Source organism: Galeopterus variegatus, unplaced genomic scaffold (genome assembly GCF_000696425.1).
Source record: "Galeopterus variegatus unplaced genomic scaffold, G_variegatus-3.0.2 Scaffold1275, whole genome shotgun sequence".
Classification (NCBI taxonomy): Eukaryota; Metazoa; Chordata; class Mammalia; order Dermoptera; family Cynocephalidae; genus Galeopterus; species Galeopterus variegatus.
The window spans coordinates 252,749-274,548 of record NW_007727386.1 but is presented as its reverse complement, the minus strand read 5'-3'; the positions used below and the strand labels follow the sequence as shown (position 1 = coordinate 274,548).

The 21,800-nt window shown below is 37.2% G+C and overlaps 1 protein-coding gene across 1 annotated transcript in view; it reads right to left on the bottom strand.

Moving 5' to 3' along the window:
- Positions 1 to 21,800, bottom strand: part of UIMC1 (ubiquitin interaction motif containing 1) — a 151,370-nt gene that overhangs the window by 49,712 nt on the left and 79,858 nt on the right. The window contains exons 4-8 of the mRNA XM_008576034.1: positions 13,223 to 13,347; positions 12,279 to 12,384; positions 11,234 to 11,970; positions 4,719 to 4,783; positions 2,346 to 2,422 (exon numbers count right to left, since the gene is read on the bottom strand). Of these exons, the coding sequence (XP_008574256.1) occupies positions 2,346 to 2,422; positions 4,719 to 4,783; positions 11,234 to 11,970; positions 12,279 to 12,384; positions 13,223 to 13,347 (1,110 nt within the window). The remainder of the gene's footprint in view (positions 1 to 2,345; positions 2,423 to 4,718; positions 4,784 to 11,233; positions 11,971 to 12,278; positions 12,385 to 13,222; positions 13,348 to 21,800) is intronic.

Sequence of the window (21,800 nt, the reverse complement as noted above, 5' to 3'; positions counted from 1 at the left end):
TTTTTTTTTTTTCCTTTTTGTCTTTTTTTACTGACCGGTAAAGGGATCGCAACCCTCGGTGCTGCGCCCGCACCGCACTCAGCCAGTGAGTGAGCGGGAACCGGTCTCCACATGGGATCCGAACCCTCGGCGGGAGCGCCGCCGCACTCCCAAGCGGAGCACTCTCCAGTGCGCCACTGGGCCGGCCCAAGCTTTCTTTTCACAAAGTTGACATAGCATCCTTGAGTGCTCCTGCCAAAATTAGAACACTGGGTGGTGGGGTCTCTTAGAGGATATCATTAGGTAGTAAGTGAACCACTTTCAATAAAAACCAACATAGTTAAATTTAAAAAAAAATAAAGATCTTTATGATAAACTGCTAAATGTTTAAAAATATTTACAGGACTTTCCTAGACTACATGTGAACTAAGTTTGAGTTTCTGTGGAAAAAAACTTGAAAGAAACCAAAATAAGAAAACTATGATGAGTATCTCTAACCTTGATAGTTCACATGAAACCTGAGGGAAAACCTGATAGGACTTGTATTAACATGTGTATAACGCTTGCTGTCCAAAGACCTTGAACATTAGTAGGATGTCCCTCAACCTCACATGAATAAGGCTACTGATAAATAAAACGGGCTCCACTTTTAAGAAAAGCCAAAAAAGAAAATATAATTTGCAATCAGTTCAGCAACAACTACCAAGCTGCCACAGGAAGCACCCCAAGCTCCTGAGGCTGGGGTGATGGGGGGCCAGGGGCCTCAGTCACACACCCCTAGACACCTGCAACCAGCCCAGCAACAACCACCAAGCCACCACAGGAAGTACCCCAGGCTCCTGAGCCAGGGCAGTGGGGGGCCAAGGGTTTCAGCCGCACCCCCTTGACATCTGCATCCAGCCCAGCAACGACCAAGCCTCAGCTGGAAGCCCCCTGGTCTCCTCTGCTGGAATGAAGGAGGTGCAATGGGCCTCGATCACACTCCCTCTCTTTTCTCCTCTTCTCATCCTATTTTACTACCCCCTTCGTCTCTCCCCCTCCATTCCAACTGCTCCGCAACACCACCTTAGAATGAGGCATGGAGCTTGGGGAAGCCAAACCCAGCCACAAGTAGACAAGCTGCTGCCACTGCCCTGGGGCCCCACAAGGGTCCTGAGGTATGGAGCCAGGGGAAGCCAAATCCAGCCACAACTAGGCAAGCTGCCACCACCTCCCCAGGCCCCAGCCAGGGCCTGAATTGTGGGGTTGGGGGAAGTCAAACCCAGCCGCAACTAGGCAAGCTACTGTCACCACCCCAGGGCCCCACCAGGGTCCTGAGGCATGGAGCCAGGGCAAGCCGAACCCAGCCACAACTAAGCAAGCTGCTGCCATCACCCCAGGGCCCCAACAGGGACCTGAGGCATGGAGCCAGGGGAAGCCAAACCCAGCTGAAACCAGGTAAAGAGCACATCAAAATCGCCATTTCCACATGGGTAGCCCAACATAGCCACTGCAATTGCCATGGCTGCCACAAACGCAGCTAGTCTCTATAGCAGCAGTCACAGCCAGCATGCAGATGGCATGCCAGGCTCTACACTGCATTGATACTAGAAGAGGAACCAGCAGAGACTAAAAAAAAAAAAGAAGTCTTCTCTCTCTACAAAGCACACTCCAGAGTAACAGAAGCAGCATCTGATTTATGATAACAGGGGAGAACTTGATCACACCTGTCTCAGTACTGGACTGATCATCTAGGCAACAAACAGAGTGGAACAGTTAATCTATCAGATGAAGAGAACAAATCTATGGTAATTAGAGGGGGAGGGAGGATTGGAAAAGGGGCATAAAGAATAGCTATGATTTATAAAAATGAATATGTTAATAAAAAAAATTTTTTAATAAAAAAATAAAAAATATACATAAGCTAAAATAAATTACTTAGAAAGGAGTGGTTCATATCACAAAATAATTCTTCATATTATACAACTTAAGAGTTCCCATAGTGAGTATCTTGGTTAATTTAAAATAATTTTGTAATATAAATCCATCCATGTGCAACTTTGAATAAGCCTCTCAAGTCTCAACTAACATCTTTTAATCTCTACAAGTGACAAAAAGCAAACTAAAGCACTTAACCAGGTTGTCTTATCTAAGTATAAAAATAAGCCAATGGCAGAACTGTGCACAAAACTCAATTTCCGGACCTCCTACGCAATAAGACCCCAATGAATGGCAATGTAAAAACTAGTTAAAGGCTCTGAGAAAAATCTGCTCTATAACAAGCAGATTTGAGGAGAGCCCAACTATGAGAGCACATAAACCAAAACATAAAATCCTCTTGGCTCTGAATGTACAGTTTAAATAAGTACTATTCCTGGGGTACTTACCAGGACAAATAGTGATTTCTTCTGCAGAATCCTCTGGCATAAGGACTGAGCTTCTCTTACTGGTCAAAGCAACAATGCTGAAAAAGAATAAAACCCCAAGTGAACTCCCAGTAAAATGAATCAGAACACAGGGCCAAAAGCAACAGTGAGTCCTTCACAAAGCCACAGGTAATCTGATACCTGCCGTCTAATACCACAAAAGCACAACAGGGAAGCAAGGAGTCAGTAGTGAAAACTCCAGGCCAGAAATAGAGAAAATAAACATGCTTAAAGCAACAATTCCAGTGAAATCACTGAATGAAAAGAAACCCCCTTTCAAAGTTTCCACAAAGGAAGGCTGAATGGTATAAACTATCTGTATCACAGAAGACAAAAACTCCAATATAACAATGTTAAATGCATTTTATAGCCTTCATCTCAGCCTTCTGAAGACTAGAGATTTGTAAACTCATAAAAGAAGACAGGGAGATTCTCCTGACAACACACTAGCTTTTCTCTCACCTTGCAGTTAAATTTCCTCTTTATCTCAAGATGTGGCTTTCCAACCAACAAAACTAAACTGCCCTACAGCAAAAGTCTGCCCACACAAGTTGAATATCTCTTCCTAGAAAAACTTAATTATGAATGGCTTGCTTCCCTCATCCAACCTTCTGGTTTCCCTGCCTGCTCATGGAATAAAATCTCTTCCTGACACAGAAACACACGGCTGAGAGATCTGAGCATCTGAGTTAGCCCCTCATGCTTCACAGAGCTTTACAATTAGTTTAATCAAGTATACAATGGACTCTTAAAAGCGCAAACCCTCACATCAACCAAGAACCACAGAAAAGAGAGAATAGCCACCTTAGACTCATGATAAATAACAAAATCCTGATAGGAAACCACAAGTGATTTCTCTCTCTAAATAAAACATCTCATAGCACTTGTTATAAACCCAAGCTAGACGTAGTTTACTCTGCATGTAACATTACGTCTCTATTCAAAGGGTCCATCACAAAACAATCTTCTGACATTTATAAAATGGGCTAATCAATTTGAAGTCAAACCACATTGCCCGCGATCCCAACTCTCTCCTGGTGACAAAGCATATAATCATTTATTAAAACCTACATCTGCTCTGCGTAAGAGTCATCACAATAAAGCAGAGAGGCCTACAGGGAGCATAAGGCCTACTCCAGTTAAAATCACTTCCAAAACTATCTTAACAGCAGGAAAATCAAACCAAAGCCATATTCTTCAGCTCAAGAAGAAATACCTAGTACAGATGCTTCTCAACTTATGATGGGTTTTCATCCTGATAAACCAATTATAAGTTGAAAATACATTAAATCAAAAATACACTTAATATACCCAACCTAATGAACATCATAGCTTAGCCTAGCCTACTTTGAATTTGCTCAGAACACTTACAATAGCCTACAGTTGGGCAAAATCATCTAATACAAACCCTATTTTATAATAAAGTGTTAAATATCTCATGTAATTTATTGAATACTATACTGAAAGTGAAAAACAGAATGGTTGTATGGGTACTCAAAATACAGTTTCTACTGAATGCATTATTGCTTTAGCGCCATCATAAAGTAAAAAAAAAAAAATCATAAATTGGGGGACCTTCTGTACTATCAACCAAAAGTCTAAGAAAGACCATCACCTAATTTACAGCAAATGGCAACTGGGCCTCAACTTCCATATGGGAGATGACAATCAATATAAAATTGAACTCTTGAGAAATTCCCAAAACTCAACTATCAGATGAAGGGGAAAAGTGATCGGAAGCCTGATCCAGCTAATAGTGCAATAAACTACTACCTATTATTAAAGTAAAAAGACTTAGAAGGTAACCCCATCAATCAATCAAGAATAATGGAGGAGATAATGCAAACACAACCATTTACTGGACAGAAGAGATACAAAGAGATTCAAAGTGGCACAGGACAGAGTGAGAGTGACACAGGTTCTGTGTGGCCTGAATAATGTAAAGGTTTCAAAGAAGATGTAAGTCTTAAGAGCAGACTTAAAAGATGTATACAGTTTGGATATGAAGATAAAATAAGAGTAAGCAGAGAGAACAAAGGGAATAGGAAGAATAGAAGGACCATAAAGAAAGCAGTCTGGTGCCTTCAAATTGGCATAGAAAGCTAGTGTAGTTAGTTAAGAGAGTAGGAGGATGTGACCACTTTTCAGAAGTAATGTAAATGGGATTTATCCCAAGATGGCTGGACTGGACAAGAAAACCTGTAAGACCTCTTCCCGCCCTAATGTTCTAGGCTTCTATGAGCTGTCCATGTACAGTCTCACTTATGTGGCTCATCTCCCCTATGCTGACACCATCGGAGGAGAATTCAGACCCACAACAACATATAATCTCACCTTTGTGAGGCAGGTACAGAGTTTCCTTCTTCAGAAGTTTCTTCAACAAATAGCCCTTGGGAAGACTGAAAAGAAATATATAACATCCTAAATATACTGACACAGATGAACTGATTTCTCTTCCTTTCTGAAAAAAATTTAATTGTTCAACATTATCATTTAGCAATAAGAATAAAACATTTTACATAAGTCAGTAAGTTTCAATAAAAAGAGCATACCCTATGGAATCAAAAGACTGGTATTTAAATTAGAGCTAAATCACCTACTAACTTTGTAATCATAGGTAAATCACATCTGAATCTCCTTCTTCATCTTAAAATGGGTATTAACAATTGCTTCACAGACTGGTACTGTAAGAATTAAACAAGATAATGTATGCAATGCACTTTGTAAAATGCAAAATCTATATAAGTATTAACTGGTAGATCAAATGAATTATAATTTCAGAGAAGCAATTATAAAGTCTTTGTTGTGGAAGGAGGAAATACAAAGAAAAGTCCAATTTTCAATGGAAACACTGCATTAGGAAAAACATTGCAATTCATGAAAGATGTCTCTCTGAGCACAACCAAGCCATAACATGAGACATCCCAAAAGGAAGGTTAAAAGATTCTTTTTGCTACAAATCTGCCATTGTGGTTTTGATACCTGGCAACAGGAATATCTTTTAAGAAATGTAACAAATATGGACTGCACAAGGAAAAGATTATTTTCACTGTTTAACAGTAGAGCTGGTGCAAATGTCAACTCATTAATGTAAATGCACAGAACAACATAGAAAAAGAAGCTCTGAAAAAGCAGCTACTGCTGCCTTAGGCAGACTTCTGAGAAAGTACCTGGACTGTGGGGCTACTTCTAGTAGATGTAAAGCTACTTGCTGAAATTTTCAGTGTTTCCTAACAGGATATAAAAACCTAAACAAGTTAGGCATCTCTCTACCACTCAGATTAATGATAAAATATACTAAAAGAACAAGAATAGCTGAGTTGAGTCTCCAGTCAGAAGGAAGATAAAAGTTGTACAAGGATCAGGAATGTAATCTTTATGAAAAATGAGAGTTGAACAAAACTATCAAAAGAACTAAAATACAACAGCAACAAATCACCTGACTCACAGTTTGAACTCAGCCGTGCCGAAAGTTCTTTTTTTAAAAAAATTAAAAAAAAAAAAAAAAAGTAAATACTGACACCTAGTGTTCATTTAATAGAATTTTATCATCTTGGAACAACTGGGTGATTAAGTCTTGCGCTTCAGAAGTAATCACAGCATTATATAAGTTACAAGATACTTCCATCTCTACCTTACTCTGAAGCATATCTCAAAGTTCCCCAGTGTAATTGCTTTAAAAAAATAATATGTACCTATTAAGTAACAGACTATGCTAATCACTTTACATGCATTACCTCCTTTAATCCTCACAAGAATCTTATGAGGCTAAACTATTAAATTACTTTAGAAATGAGAAAAGTAAAATTTTGAGGGGTTAAATAATTTGCCTTAAATCACATAGTCACAAGCAAAGCTGGGACCAAAATCCACGCTCTAACCACTACTATTATATTGTTTACTCAATGATCCTTTTCCCAACCATTTCAACATAGAATCTCAAGAATGTCTTCAATTCAACTAACCATTTTAATTTCCAAACTTACACCTCAATTGCAGTAATCTGAACATAGCGGTAAAGTTAGGTTCTTCCAGAATATGAAAATAAGATAGCAAAACAAAAAAATTTGATTAGAGTACCCAAATCTAATTAAAGTGAACATGGAAGTACGACAGGAATGAAACTTTAAGGTAAGCTGTGGCCTAATCAAGACACTGCACTCTACCTGAAGAAATAATGTTAATGGAAAAGAGATAGTTTGCAGTGAATCTAAAAAGGAAAAAAACGATGATCCAGAATCAAGGAGTGTCTTCAACACTGGGATGTGGGAAGTAAAAGTGAATAGAAAAATCAACTGGTCATCACAGAAACGTCCTCTTTTTTTTTTTTTTTTCCTTTTTGTCTTTTTTCGTGTCCGGCAACGGATCGCAACCCTCATTGTCGCGCCCGCACTGGGCCGGGACCGGCAACGGGATCGAAACCCTCAGTGTCGCACCCGCACCTCACTCAGCCAGCGAGCGGGAACCGGTCTGTATGTGGGATCCGAACCCTCGGCGGGATCGCCTCCACGCTCCCAAGCGGTGCACTGTAGCAATGCGCCACCGGGTCGGCCCAGAAACTTCCTCTTTTGTGGGGGCAGTGGTGGCTTATCAGGCCTTTCCATAGACTAGTTGAACCTTACTTAACATTTCCATTTTCTGATTACTATTTCAGGTTTCCAGATACCTTCATCCTAGAAGGTTCAGTATATGGTAAACCTGAGTGTTCTGGTCACTGAAAATGTCTCTATCCCATAATAAATTAATAAACTTATATACATCAGCTTGAAGTTTGGCTAGTCAAAGTCAGTTCTTACAACCCCACATAATCTGGTCATTTCTAGGAAACAAATTCCAGCGTCTTGACTAAAAAATTAAGGATCAAACTCTGAAAAGTAATGACCACATCAACATACTACCCCCTCCACCTCCCCAATGTAATGCCATCAAGATAACTCCTCAATCTTCATTAACAACTTCCCTACCCTGTCTCAGTGACACCAGAAACCAGTTATCGTCTGACTCTAAAGTTTTAATAACCTTCATACAGACTAAGCCATTTGCCTCAAGGTGAATCTTTTCCTAAGTCCCTATTTCTGGGGCTCTCTTGCTATCTCTATCAACCAAGATATGTGAGCAGCTCTAGCAAAGCCTCATTCAACAGGAAACGTTTAACAAACACATAAATTCCTTCTACCCACAGCTCCTAAAAGCAAAAGATCAAGACTAGAGGTAAAATCGCAATCAAAAGATTGCCATTATTTACCTATAAAATTAATGTGTTTTTTTTTTTTTAAGGTGCTATTCTATGTTGGCAAGGCTGCAGTGAAACAGGCATTCTCATATACTGCTAGAAGGAGGGTGTGCAAATTTGAACAACCTTTCTGAAAAGCAATTTGGCAATAAATAGCAAGTCTGTTCATAACACTTTAACCCAGCATTTTTTTCTGGCTCCCTATCTCTAATGACGCTGACCTTGAATAAAGAAAAGTTTCATGTAGAAAGATGTTCATCACAACCAAAATACCTAGCAATAGGAAAATGTTTAAAATATTATGGTAAATTCATAAGCTGGAATATAATATAGTCATTAAAAGTAAAATCTATAATTTTAACATCATGAGAAAATGTTTACATAATGTTAAATTAAAAATACAAAAATATAATAATATACATACAAAAATAGGTAAAGAAAAAAATGTGAAGGAATACATCACTGAATGGTGTATCCTGCATGCTTTTAACTTTCCTCTTTAAATTTTTCAGCATTTCTAAGTGATTTCTAAAATTAATGTTAATGTCTATGTTGGCTACTTACTAGATTGTCTGCCTGGTGTCATTTTACTGAGGACTGCCCCTCACCCCTGCCACCCAATTAGCAGTGGGTTCACAGCCATTTGTACAATTTGACACATACCCCCTTTTAGGCCATAGCCAAAGCTAGTAAGGGTTATGAACCCAAATGGGCCATAAGTTCTTTCCTGGAAATTTAAAATCAGAATTGGGAGACAGTAAATCTCCTGTAGCCTGCAATATTTAAATTTGGGATCTATAAGCTCAGTTCCTTCCTCCTACCATGAGAAACAGAAGAAAAGAAAGCCAGTCTACAAGGAGAAAAATGAAGCAGATGCAATACAGTGCTGAGATGTAGAAAAATTAGATGATCTTCTAGATCCAATATCTTCTTCAGGCTTGGTTACAGTCCTGTTTTAGAATTTATGACATACCTGCTTTCCTTATGATATAGTCCTCTTCTTAATTAAAGTAGCTTGATTTGGTTTGTTGTAGTAAAGAGTAACAACTAATAATAATATCTGTAGTATCTGGTGGACTGTTCATGAAGTGAGAGTCACAGAATTTCAACCTAGTAAGACGAGACACTAAATTTTGACCTCTTCCAGACTATTACAAAGGTGCTGCTTTTTTTTTTTTTTTTAAGTCAAGGGATCTTAACCCTTGACTTGCTGTTGTCAGCACCACTCTCTCCCAAGTGAACTAACTGGCCATCCCTATATAGGGATCCGAGCCCACTGCCTTGGTGTTATCAGCACCAAACTCTCCCAAGTGAGCCACGGGCCGGCCCTTAAAGGTGTTGCTCTCAAATCTGACACAGAACTATGCTCTGAGAACTCTGGCCCTTGGAATCTTCCAATACAACAACTTGAATTACAATAACTCACTAAGTGTCACTCTTTGGACTGAATTTATTCTGTTAAGCAGCAGCATCTCTGGTTTGTAAAATACAAACACATTATCATAACGTGTTTACCAACTTTCCTTTGAAAAAGAGGCTAGTCACTAGAAGAACTGTAAAGAAAAATGTCTTCTCTTCCCATACAACAATCTTTCCAGAATGTGGATGAAGAGGGTTGATAGGGAAGAATGATCCCATAGGCACCCCCAATGAATGACCTTCCAATCTCTTAGAGAAAATTACCATTTGTTGATTGCCTATAACTCCTAAGCATTATATCACGCATTTTATTCAAATTCACTCTAACCATTAAACTACTGAAAGATAAGAATTGCTATTCCCATTTTACAGATGTGAAAACTGAGATTCAGAGAGGTTAAATTGCTTGCTCATCGACACACAATTACTAAAACACAGAAGTCAAAATTCAAACTCCAAATCCATGCTCTCTACACTATGCTATGAAGCTTCTTGGAGCATTTCTTGAAACTTTATCATAATATGAGAGACAGAACAAATAGATAACAGTAAAACAAAACCAAAATCTCAAAGTCCAGTAACAGAGAAACAGCAACAAAAAACAGTATAGTCATAAAACAGAATACTCTTCATAGTTTTAAAGAGCATGTAATGATATGATTGCTTTTATGATATTTAGAGGAAAAAAACAGGATATATGTGGATATATCCTTTCATATATTATACTTTATATTATACTTTCATATATTTATACTTTCATATATAATACAATATATATTATACTTTCATATATAATACAATGTAGATATGTCAGGAAAAGACTGTAAAAGCAACCTAAATGTCCCAAAATGGAAATTGGTTTCAGTAAATTATAGAAAACCACCACAAGCAAAATCAGAAATATACCACCGTGGAGGAAATAATCTGAAAAACTATCTGTACTTCACATCACAGACAAAGGACTACTTTTCCCCTGATATATAGAGGATACCTGCAAACCACTAAAAAAATAAATTGAAAAAGACAAATGACCATATTATCTAAACAGACAGGAAAAGAAATATAAATGGGTCTTAGACGTGGGAAAAAGTTCAACCTCACAAATATTAAAAGAAATGCAAATTAAGACCACACTGAGATACCATTTTTCATCTCTCAGACTGGCAAAGATCAAGAAGTCTGATATACTACCATTGGTGTGGATATGAGAAACTAGTATTCATACATTGCTGGTGGGAGTTTAAATGTATACAACCTCTGTGAAGGGCAATTTGGCAATAGCTAACAAAATTATAAATGTATATATCCTTTGATCCACCAATTACATCTACAGGACATTATCCTACAAATATCTCCCATGTGTATGAAACATTCTCAGTACAGTGTACAAGAGTAATCACTGCAGTACTGTTTGTAATAGTAAAATACTGGAAAAAACCTAACTCCGACTCATCCATACGGGTCGGGTATATACCACATCCAAAAAAAAACAAATGAAGAAATTCTTTATGTACAGTTATGGAATGACTTCACAGAGATATTAAATGAAAAAAGCAAGGTGCCAAATAATGTGTATAATATGCTACCATTTGTGTAACAGAAGGTGGGAGAGGGGAAATATGTATATTGCTTGTACTACATAAAATATATAGAAAAGATACATTAAACTAGTACTAGTAACACGGATTGAGTCCAGAGAGAGGAAACTGGTTAGCTGGAGGACAGGAACAAGAAAGACATTTTATTTATATCCTTTTGCATTTTAAGCCATATGAACATTATCGTCTATTCAAAAACTTAATTTTTTAGAAATAATAAAAATTTTAAAAAACAAAAAATAAATTATGGTATATCCATATGATAAAACAATGTTTTCAAGTATACTTAATAACTGGGAAAGGATCTGGGATAAACCACAAAGTGGAGGAAAGGAACAAAGCTTATACAGAAGAGTCTTCATTTTGTTCAAAAATTAAAAAGAAAAATGCGTTTTTATAGGCACAGAAATAATGATTGCTGGAATTTATAGATAATTTTTTTCTTCTTTATACTCTTCTGTGCTTTCCCAATTTTCTCAAGTGAGCATGTATTACTTTAATAATTGGGGGGAAACGACACAAAAAGAACAAATAGCTAAGACAATTTTTGTTTAATCTGCAAATAAGTCATCCTTAATTACAGCATCACTGACTCTTACCTGACCATGACTGGTTGTTGGTTCTTCCTCCAACAAAAGTTTCTCTTTCAAGCTTTTAATTGGGCTTTCTTGCAAATCCTTGGTTTTTGAGTGCCAGACAGATGCCCTACATTCCTGCCTCTCCTCTTTGTCTTCATCTCCCATATCTTCTGAGATGCCTTCATTTTTTTCACTAGTCTGATCTCCTTGGCCACATTCATTCTGGATCAGAGAAGGAGGTCTAGGTAACACTGGTTCTCCAAACCCTTTTTTTTTAAAGAGCTGCCTCTGAGCCATTTTCAGACTCTTTTGATAAACCTCCAACTGGCAGAGAATGACCTCAGTATATTGGTTAGGATCTACTCCAGCAGGGCAGAATGGAATACCCCAGAAGTAGTGCACTGTGCCCCCAAAGTTCTGGAGACCTTTGGCATCTGCTGGGGTAGGCAGACAGTGCTTAGATGTGTCCCGCCTACCTTGGGCAGCTTTGAGAAAAGCACAACCCCTCCCAGTACTTTCCTGTGGCTTCCCACACTGCGTGTGCTCAGCCAAGAGGCCAGTACATCTGTCAAAAGATTTAATGTTCTCATTCTCAAACACTGGCTGGCTTGACTGGTCCCAGCTTCCTGAGCTGCCAGAGACCGGCTCCTCTTCAGTGTTTTCAGTGTGGTCCCAAGGCTCCTCTCTTTCCTCAGCCTCGTTTCCCTGACTGATATATGAGCCTTTATACAGTGATGGAGGTACCAGCTGCCATATGCCTGTAGGTATTTGAGAAAAAGTAAGGCTAAAGACAAACTTTTTTGTTAAGAGGGCTTGGTAAGCTATCACTTACCAAGAATTACATAATGTGGGTAAGAAAGGCTCTTGTTTGGGTTTAACCAAATGTTGGTTTTTCTTAGGAGATAAAAGTATGCTGGATATTAGTGAGATCTCAACTGCATTCTAACTTAACCTCTTCAATATCACCAAAGGGATTCTGGGCACTTCTGTATATCTACTCTCAGCATGAGGTCCCTGTGACATGGTTATGTTGATGAGTGGAATGAGTCAGAACAGGAAGACATGCCTTCAGTAGTCCCTGAGTCTGTGGTTTTCTCTTGGTGGGACTGTGAAGATGGTCCAGTGGCCAGAGGTCGAGATCCAGTAGCAGAAGCATCAGAAGGCCGGCAACTCTGAAACAAGCGATCCCACACCAGACCAGGTTTATTATTAAAATAGGTATACATGAAGGGTCACAGAAAGGACAAAAAGGAGAGACCACTGTACCTAAGAGTTTCTCCTCTCCAAAATGTACATGCTCAATTCAAATGAATTCCACAATGAGTACTGAATGCCTCTATGCAAAGTGCTGTTCTAGATAACTCTACTAAACCCTTTTCTAATATAGCGAGGCAAATGGCATAAAAGACTGCTCAGGACCTGCCATTGGCAAGTATCCTGCACATTAAAAATCATTCCGTGGGTGGCCGGTTAGCTCAGTTTGTTAGAGCACAGCCTTTTAACACCAAGATCAAGGATGCAGATCCCCTTACCAGTTAGCCGTCAAAAAAAAAAAAAAAATTTTTTTTCAATGACACATATTCAAATCATGATATAACATTATTTGATTATTTTAAAAAACTGCCCATTCTTTCTCTCCATAACCCACCTCTAATTCTCATTCCCTTTGCTCTCCCCACAAAATAGGGGAGGTAAGCACCTTATCTTGCTCCCTTATGGCTTCTTGGTACTCAGTAATTTTTTTCAGAAGCTGCCAGCTTACTATGGTTCTTTTAAGCCATGGACAGAAAAATCTGTACAGTGGAAGAAAGGATTTTCATACAGAATTAATAAAACATTTCAAACTGGGTTAACCAACAATTGAACACAGACTTTTAAATTATGGGAAATATTTGTTAGTTGAAAATCCTACAAACTGCTACAGCTAGTTCCTAATACAACCATAACACCGTAGAAATCAAAGAACATTGCTGACCAATGCCCACAAACTTTTTAACATAGCATATTTACATTCAGGCTTTCAGCAATGGCTTTTCTCAAGAGTTCCTCTTCTTCCTCCTCCTGGCTGTTCACTTCCCTAGCTTCTTGCTCACTCATTTTGAGAGCCAGAGCAAACTGTTCTTCTTCTGTCATCTCTGTAAGAAGATAGAAAAAAGAGAGGGAGGGATACCACAAACATTGAATAAGCATGAGGCAAGAAACAGAATTATAAAACTTTTCAACTGAAGACACTATAGACCACTTAGTACAATTTTATAATCTTATAAATGAAAAAAGCCCCAAAAAGTAAAGTGTTGGCCAAGATCATTAGCAGCAGTTAACAATAAGAATCCTGCCTTAACTGGACTTAGAGTCCAACTCCCATCAAGTTTTTGCCTTTACTGATCGGCACCGTTATGTATCTCCAGCATATAAAAGAGTGCCTGGTGGGCCGACCCCGTGGCTCACTCAGGAGAGTGTGGCTCTGGGAGCACAGCGGCACTCAATGCGCCACGGCCACGGGTTTGGATCCTATATAGGGATGGCCGGTGCGCTCACTGGCTGAGCGCAGTGCAGGCAACACCAAGCCAAGGGTTACGATCCCCTGACCCATCACGCACACAAAAAAAGAGTGCCTGGCACATGGTAGATAATCAAAAATGTTTGACAAATGAATGAATAGAGGAAATGATTCCCATTCTAGAGCTTTCTGCTAAATGCCACAGGGCTTTATGATCAACATTTAACCAAAATAACTTTACTCTTCAGAATCCTCTTATTTACCCAGTAAAAAAGAACATCCCTAGCCTAGTGACTAGAATGTGATCTCCAAACACCACTTTCCATTAAAAGCAACTGGAATCAGCCATTTCTCCAATGTACCCCAAGTCTGGAGCTTGAAATGTACAAGATGAGCTAAAATATTTATCATAGCTATAAGCAAGGAATCTATCAGACTTACTAAGATCCTATCAAAAGAACTCAGAGGACAACTAAAAAAGTTCTTGCTAGCCAAAAGTAGAACTGGAGCATCAATAAAGATAATGAATACAATGAATTAAAATACATCAAATATACGTAAATCTGTTAAGTCATACTGACACTTAAAAAAAAAAGACATGACTAACTGGTCATTGTTGAAGAAGTTAGTGAATTAATTATTTTGAAAACTGGTAAATAAAAGAATAGAATCAACCTTTTACCCTGCTCTTCCTATCCAAGCTGTACTACTAAATAACCAATCAGATGAGAAGTTTCTCTTTAAAGAATTGTTCCAGCTAATAAATGTAAAAGAAATGACAGAAATGGAATACTGCTATTTTGTATAAAGCCTATGAGGGAAGATTTAGTAATGTCTAAAAAATTAAATATAAATTTACCTTACGACCTAGCAATCCCACTTCTAACAATTTACCCTAAAGATATACTTCCAATTAAAAATAAGTACATATGCACAACATTTTCCATTGCAGCAATGTTCAAATTTGCCAAACTCTAGAATCTACTTAATGACCATAAACTGTGGTACATATACACATAGCTATAAAACAGAATTACAAATATCTCTACGGACTGGGAACAGAGTGATTTCAAGGACGTATTAGTAAGTAAAAAGAAAAGCAAAGTACAAAAGAGTATGTATATTGTGTGCTACCTTTCACAGAAGAAAAGAGAAATACGAAAATAATACATATACCTGTTTGTTTGTTCAGTCACACAAGAAGAATAAACCAGAAACTAATGCAAGTGGTCACCTACAGGTAGTTGAGAACAAGATGGAAGGGATAAGGGAGGGAATGACTCTACTTTGTATAGCTTTTTGTATAGCTCTGACTTATGAAATCATGTAAATGTCAAACATATTTAAAAAGTAACATGAAATAAACAAGGATGAGGGATCCTTAAAACTGAATCCAAATATAAAAAATGCACCCAACTGAATATGAGATGACCTCAATGCAAATGAAAACATAACATACCAAAATTTGTGGGATGCAACTAAAGCAACATTTACAAGGGAAATTTATAGCTTTACATGATCATATTAGAAAAGAAAAATTGTAAATCAGTGATCCAAGCTTCCTACCTTAAGAAGCTAGAATATGAAAAATAAAATTAACCCAAAGAAAGTGGAAAGAAATATAAAGGAACAGAAATCAATGAAATTAAAGATGAGCATATAATAGAGAAAAAAAAATTTATGAGAAGTGAAATTACCTCAAAGAAAGTATAAAGAAAAATAAAGAGCAGAAATCAATGAAATAAAAGATGGGCATACAATAGAGAAAAACAAACTTTTTAAAAATTGGTTCTGGACAATAGATACAAAATTACAGCTAGATAGGAGAAATAAGTTCTAGTGTTCTATAGCACTGTAGGGTGACTAGAGTTAACAACGATTTATTGTATAATTTCAAATAGCTGAAAGGTATGATTTTGAATGTTCCCAACACATGAAGAAATAAATGTTTGAGGTGATGGATATGCTAATTACCTTAATTTGATCATATCACACTGTACCTCATTTATGTATAACTATTATGTGTCAATTGAAAATAATAATTTAAAATATGGTTCTATAAAAAGGTCAGTAAAATGCATAAAACTGTATACTGGTTGAGGAAAAAAGGAAGACAAAATACAAATTAATATCAGGAATAAAAGAAGGGACAGCATTACAAACTTGACAGTCATGAAAAGGATAATAAGGGAATACTGTGAATCATCTTATACCAATAAATTTGACAACTTGTATCAGGACAAAAATTGGTTCTTGGGAAGCAAAAAAATCTTACTCTCCTATTTATAAAACACAGATACAAAATCACTACATAAACACAATATATAGGATATCTGTGGTATTAAAATTTCATGGGAATGGCAGTAGTTAGGGGAAAAAAATTCTAAAAAAGGTTCCTTAGGGGGATAACAATAAAACAAGGGTTGAAACACTGACATAGGTGAAACAAAAAATCATTCAAAGACACAAATTATGAAAACTTGCACAAGAAACAGAAATTATGACTAGCCTTATATCTATTAAAGAAACTAAATTTGTAACTTTACATGTTTCTGTAAAGATAATCCCAGCCTCATATGACACCCATCACTGGTGAATTCTGTCAAGGAATAAAGAAAAAAGTAATACCAACCTAATTCAGAAAATAAGAGGTCAATTCTCCCCCAAAGTGATTTATAGATTCAACAAAAGCCCAATCAAAATCCCAACAAGCTTGTTTGTAAGATAGTGACAAGCTGATTCTAAAATTTATATAAGAATGCAACAGACTCGAATTAACCAAAACAATTTAAAAAATAAAGTTACACCACCTAATTTCAAGACTGTATAAAGCTACAGTAATCAAGATAGTGTGGTAATGACATAATGATAAACATAAACAATAGAACAGAATAGAATATTCAGAAAGACCCACACATTGATTTTCAACTGATTTTCAACAACAAGGACAGGATTTTCAACAAATAGTGCTAGAACAACTGGATATCCATATGGAAAAAAATGAACCTTAACCTTTACTTCACATGATATGCAAACATTAACTCAAAATAGACAACAGATCTAAATGTATAAGCTAAAACTATAAAAATTCTAGAAGAAAACAGATGAAAATTTGTAGTCTTGGGGTAGTCAAAGATTTCTTAGACAAGACACAGGTGGAAAAAAATATAAAAGGAAAAAATGGACCCCATCAAACTTTAAAACTTCTGCTCTTTGGAATACACTGTTAAGAAAATGAAAAGGCAGGCCACAAATAGGAGAACACATTCATAACATATAATCTGACAAAGGATTTGTATCCAGAATATATAAAGAACTCCTACAACTAAGTAATAAGAAACAGGAAATCTAATTTTAAAAATAATGGGAAAGAGATTTGAACAGAGGCTTCACAAAAGAAAATAAAGCGAAGACCAACAAGCACATGAAGGGATATAAATCATCAGGAAAATCCAAATTAAGATACCACTGCTTACCACTAGAATAGCTAAAATGAAAAAGAATGATATGCCTAATAAAGTCACTAAATCATCGAGAAAAGATTGATTACAATTCAATCTAATTCAATTTAAGAAGACAAAAAAAAAAACAGGTAATGTAAAAGAGGTAAATTGAAGTTCTTTGTAATATTCTGCTTTTCAGGACACCCTATTCCCTAAAGGTTCTGGAGAGGTGACGTTTTCGCATATTTCCTGAAGTATTCTCCAGACTCTGAACTCTTGCCCCACCTTTAAAACAAGAACTTTAGGGCCGGCCCGGTGGCGCACTGGATAGTGCGCTGCTTGTGAAGCACGGCGGCGCTCCCGCCCGAGGGTTAATTTAATAACAGTATGATTCTGTTTTCTAGAATACAGGAAGGAAGCTCCAGAGCCAGACCGCCTAGGTTTAAATATTGATCTTGCCTCACACTAGATGCATAATCTTGAACAGGTTATTTATCCTTTTACCTGGATACTGGTGCTGGTCTCTGATAACACCCCTTCCCTTTTTACTTTGCTTCTTTCATCTTTCTGTGAACATGCACTGTCGAGTCCGCCGCCGGCCAACCCTAACAGCCCTAGCCCCCTTATCAGTCTTTCCCTAGGTGTACCTTTTGGTGGGCGAGCGAATTGCCCGGATTCCTCTTTCCCTCCAGTCCCGGTTGGAAGGAGACAGGGGAAGAGAGCCATGAAGCAAGATGAGCACAGCCGCCAGCCCCAACCAAACCATTAAAGGACACTCAGACGCGGCGGGGGTTCTGTCGAGCAGTTCCATTTATTATCACACAAGCACTTGCTTTTAAAGGCAAATGGGGAAGGGAGGTTTTTACATCCTCCAATCAGCTTAAAGGTTACGAGAGCATGCATCCTGTCTCAATGCCTAGCTATTGCAATCACACAGTGTTCACGAGTGCGGAAGTGCGTATTTGGCCAATAAGGGCTAAGGCAAAGTTCCCACAGATACTCCCACCCTACTTCCTCCCGGCACCATCTTAGGCTGCCATGTTAATACGCCCTTGTGGGCCCATAATGACACCACTTGTAATGTCACTTAAGGTGGCGTCAGTTTTTAAGGCCCGACAATGCACGTAGAGCAAATATACTCTTGACTTCAGGGATTCTCATGCAAATACCATGATTATGTGACATTTGTTTTGGTTCACACATCCGTAAAACTGAGGTAATAATATCAAAGACCTTTACGAAGATTAAATGATTTAACGTATGTGAAACACTTAGAACAGTGCTTGGCACATAAGTGCTCAATAAATGTTAATTATTACTGTTAATAACTATATTATTTATTATTATATTATTTAAAGAAATTCAAAACTTTAATACAGACTACTGTCTTTCTACTCAGTCATTTTTGTATATTTTGCTGGCAGCATATAATTTGATAAAGCCACTGTTAAATATTTTCTTTAACCACAATCAGAATTAAAGGGTAAAAGGACACTGTCATTCACTAATTATTGTCTCTAATTTTCATTTATCAACCATGAACTGACACTAAAGTCCAATAAGTAACACTAATAACTAGTAGGACACATTTTCCCTAACTTCTCTACTATGTAAGAACTCGACAATTAGAACAAAGGAAAAAACAAACTGGAATCCCACTGGGAGCGTCATCCTTTAAGGAAAATGTCAGCAAGTGTCAACCTTCGGAGCTCCAACTAAATTGGCTCTACTCAGTTTACCAAATAATTCTGCTGAACTGAACACAGAAAGTATAGACCTTGTGTGAGGCTGATTATATTGGTCATAATTTAGGATGCTTAACATCTCCCAACATTCAGGTTAGCCTCCCAATGAGATGTGCAAACAGGCTGTTAACAATTCAGAATACAAAACTAGATGGTACCTATCAAGAGAACCTGTATAATTTGTGGGTATTTAAAACAGCTTAACGAGAACATTTCATATAACTAAAAAAATTAACAGGACAAATTATTTTCCCACCTAAATCTTTTCCAAAGAACTTTCTTTTCCAAAACAGATATAGCTCTGCAGTTGTGGTAAGGCCAATATACCTATATATAAATTTATATAACATGTTTGAAAGCCACTATGTGTCAAAAACCCTTCTAAGTGTGCATTCGTAAACAAAGTGATATGAGTCCTAGGAATTTACCCTAGACAATCACTGAAAAGAAGAAAAATGCTACACACAAAAAGATGTTCACTACATTATCATCCATAACAGCCTTGACTAAATCTCACAAAACAAGGCAATGGTTAAATTATGACATATCAACTTAAGAAACTATGATGTAATCAAAATGCTAATCACGAAAACAAATAAAAATGATCAAGTGTGTACAATAATACACCATATGAAAAAAATGGAATGAAAATATAATGAGGACTTCCAGCAGCAAGGCAGACTGGGTAGCTGTAGTTGGGCCACCCCCTCATATCACAAACACAATGAAATGCTACATTTCGTAAGATTTTATCATAAAAACATAACAAAAACATTTTATTACCAAGCCAAACTTGAAAGAAAGTGAAATTATCATATCCTAGAAATGAAAAGAAATTAACATCAGATAAAATATTTTATTATCACAGAAGAATTTTTCCTTGAATTTAAGAACTGACTGTATAGAAAGGGTATTTTGTTTTCTAGAAAATATGGATGAAATTACCAACATAAATCTATATACTGGTTACAGTTACTGAACTTAAAGGATCCAAGTAGTGCGCCGCTTAGGAGGCGCGGCAGCGCTGCCGCCCGAGGGTTCGGATCCCACATACAGACCGGCTCCCGCTCACTGGCTGAGCGAGGCGTGGGAGCAGTTTTGGGGAATTTTTTCTTAATTCCTTGAGCCTCAGTTCCCTGTTTAATAACATAAAAATAATAGTACCAGTCAGGATTAACTTGAGAATTAAATAAGAAAATGGATATTTTAAATGATTGGCATTATTTTTTTTTTTTCAAATATATTTTTAAATTTACATATAGTAAAATTCACTTTCTGGTTGCATACATCTTTGGGTTTTTACAATTACATTCAGTTGTGTAATCACCACCATAACCAGATTACAGAAGAATTCCATCACCTCCAAAACATTCCACCATACTGTCCCTTTGTGGTCAAACCTTTCCCAAACTCCTATAGCATCCACTGATCTTTTTTTCTATCTTTATGGTCTTGCTTATCCTAGAATATAGTATTAATGGAATCATCATAGTATATTGTTTTTTCAGTCTGGCTTCTTTCACATAGCATAATGCACTTGAGATCTATCCATGTTATTGTGCTGTTCATCAATAGTTCATTAATATTTATTGCATTGTATGGATGTGCAAGTATTCCATTGTATGAATGTACTTAAGTTCGTTGCTTCCAGTTTTTCATAATTATGAATAGAGTTGGTATAAATATTCACACACAGGCTTCTGTGTAATCATAAATTTTCATTTCTCTTTGGTAAATTCTTAGAAGAGGGATTGCTGGGTAATACGGTAATTGCATGTTTAATTGTCATAAGAAATTGCCAAACAATTTTCAAAAATACCTGTATCATTTTGCATTTCTACCAGTAATGTATGAGAGTTCTAGTTGCTCCACATACTCTGCAACACTTGGTTCACACTGTGAATTTTTTTCCAATCTAATAGGTATATATTGGTATCTTGTGATTTTTTTCCCCAGTTTTTGCTATAATTTTATTTTTAATTGTAATAAAATAAACATAACATAAAATTTACCAACTTAACCATTTTTATGTGCACAGTTCAGTAGTATTAAGTATATTCACATTGTTGTGCAACCAAGTCACCAGAATTCTTTACATCTTGCAAAACTAAAACTCTGCACCCATTAAATAACAACTCCCCATTTCCCCCTTCCCCAGTGCCTGGCAACCACCATTCTACTTTATGTCGCTATGATTTTGACTACTCTAGGTACCTCACATAAGTAGAATCATATAGTATTTGTCTATGTGACTGGCTTATTATTTCACTTAGCATAATATCTTCAAGGTTCGTTCATGTTGTCATGCACCAGACTTTCCTTTTTAAGGTTGAATAATATTCCATTGCATGTATATATTATTTTGTTAATACATTCAACCATCCCTAGAGTCCCACTTCCCTACCAACACTTAGCATTACTAGGCTTCCTAAATTTTGATTAATCTGGTAGATGCAGAGTGGCATTTCATTGCTATTTAATTTTCATTTCTCTGATTACTCATGGCTTTGAGCACCTCTTAGTATATTTTGTTTTTTCTTATGCACATTGTCTATCTTTTGCCCATTTCTCTATTGGATTACTGAACATTTTCTCATGGACTTGCAAGACTTCATTGTATGAGAGGGTCTTTAAAACGTTCATGGAAAGATTTGTATTATCTTTTTTTTTTTCCTTTTTGTCTTTTTTCGTGACCGGCAATGGATCGCAACCCTCAGTGTCGCGCCCGTACCGGACCGGGACCGGCAACGGGATCACAACCCTCGGTGTCGCCCCTGCACCTCATTCAGCCAGTGAGCAGCCGGTCTGTATGTGGGATCCGAACCCTCGGCGGGAGCGCCGGCCCTGTATTATCTTTTTTTTTTTTTTTTTTTTTTTTTTTTTTTTTTGGTCTTTTGTCT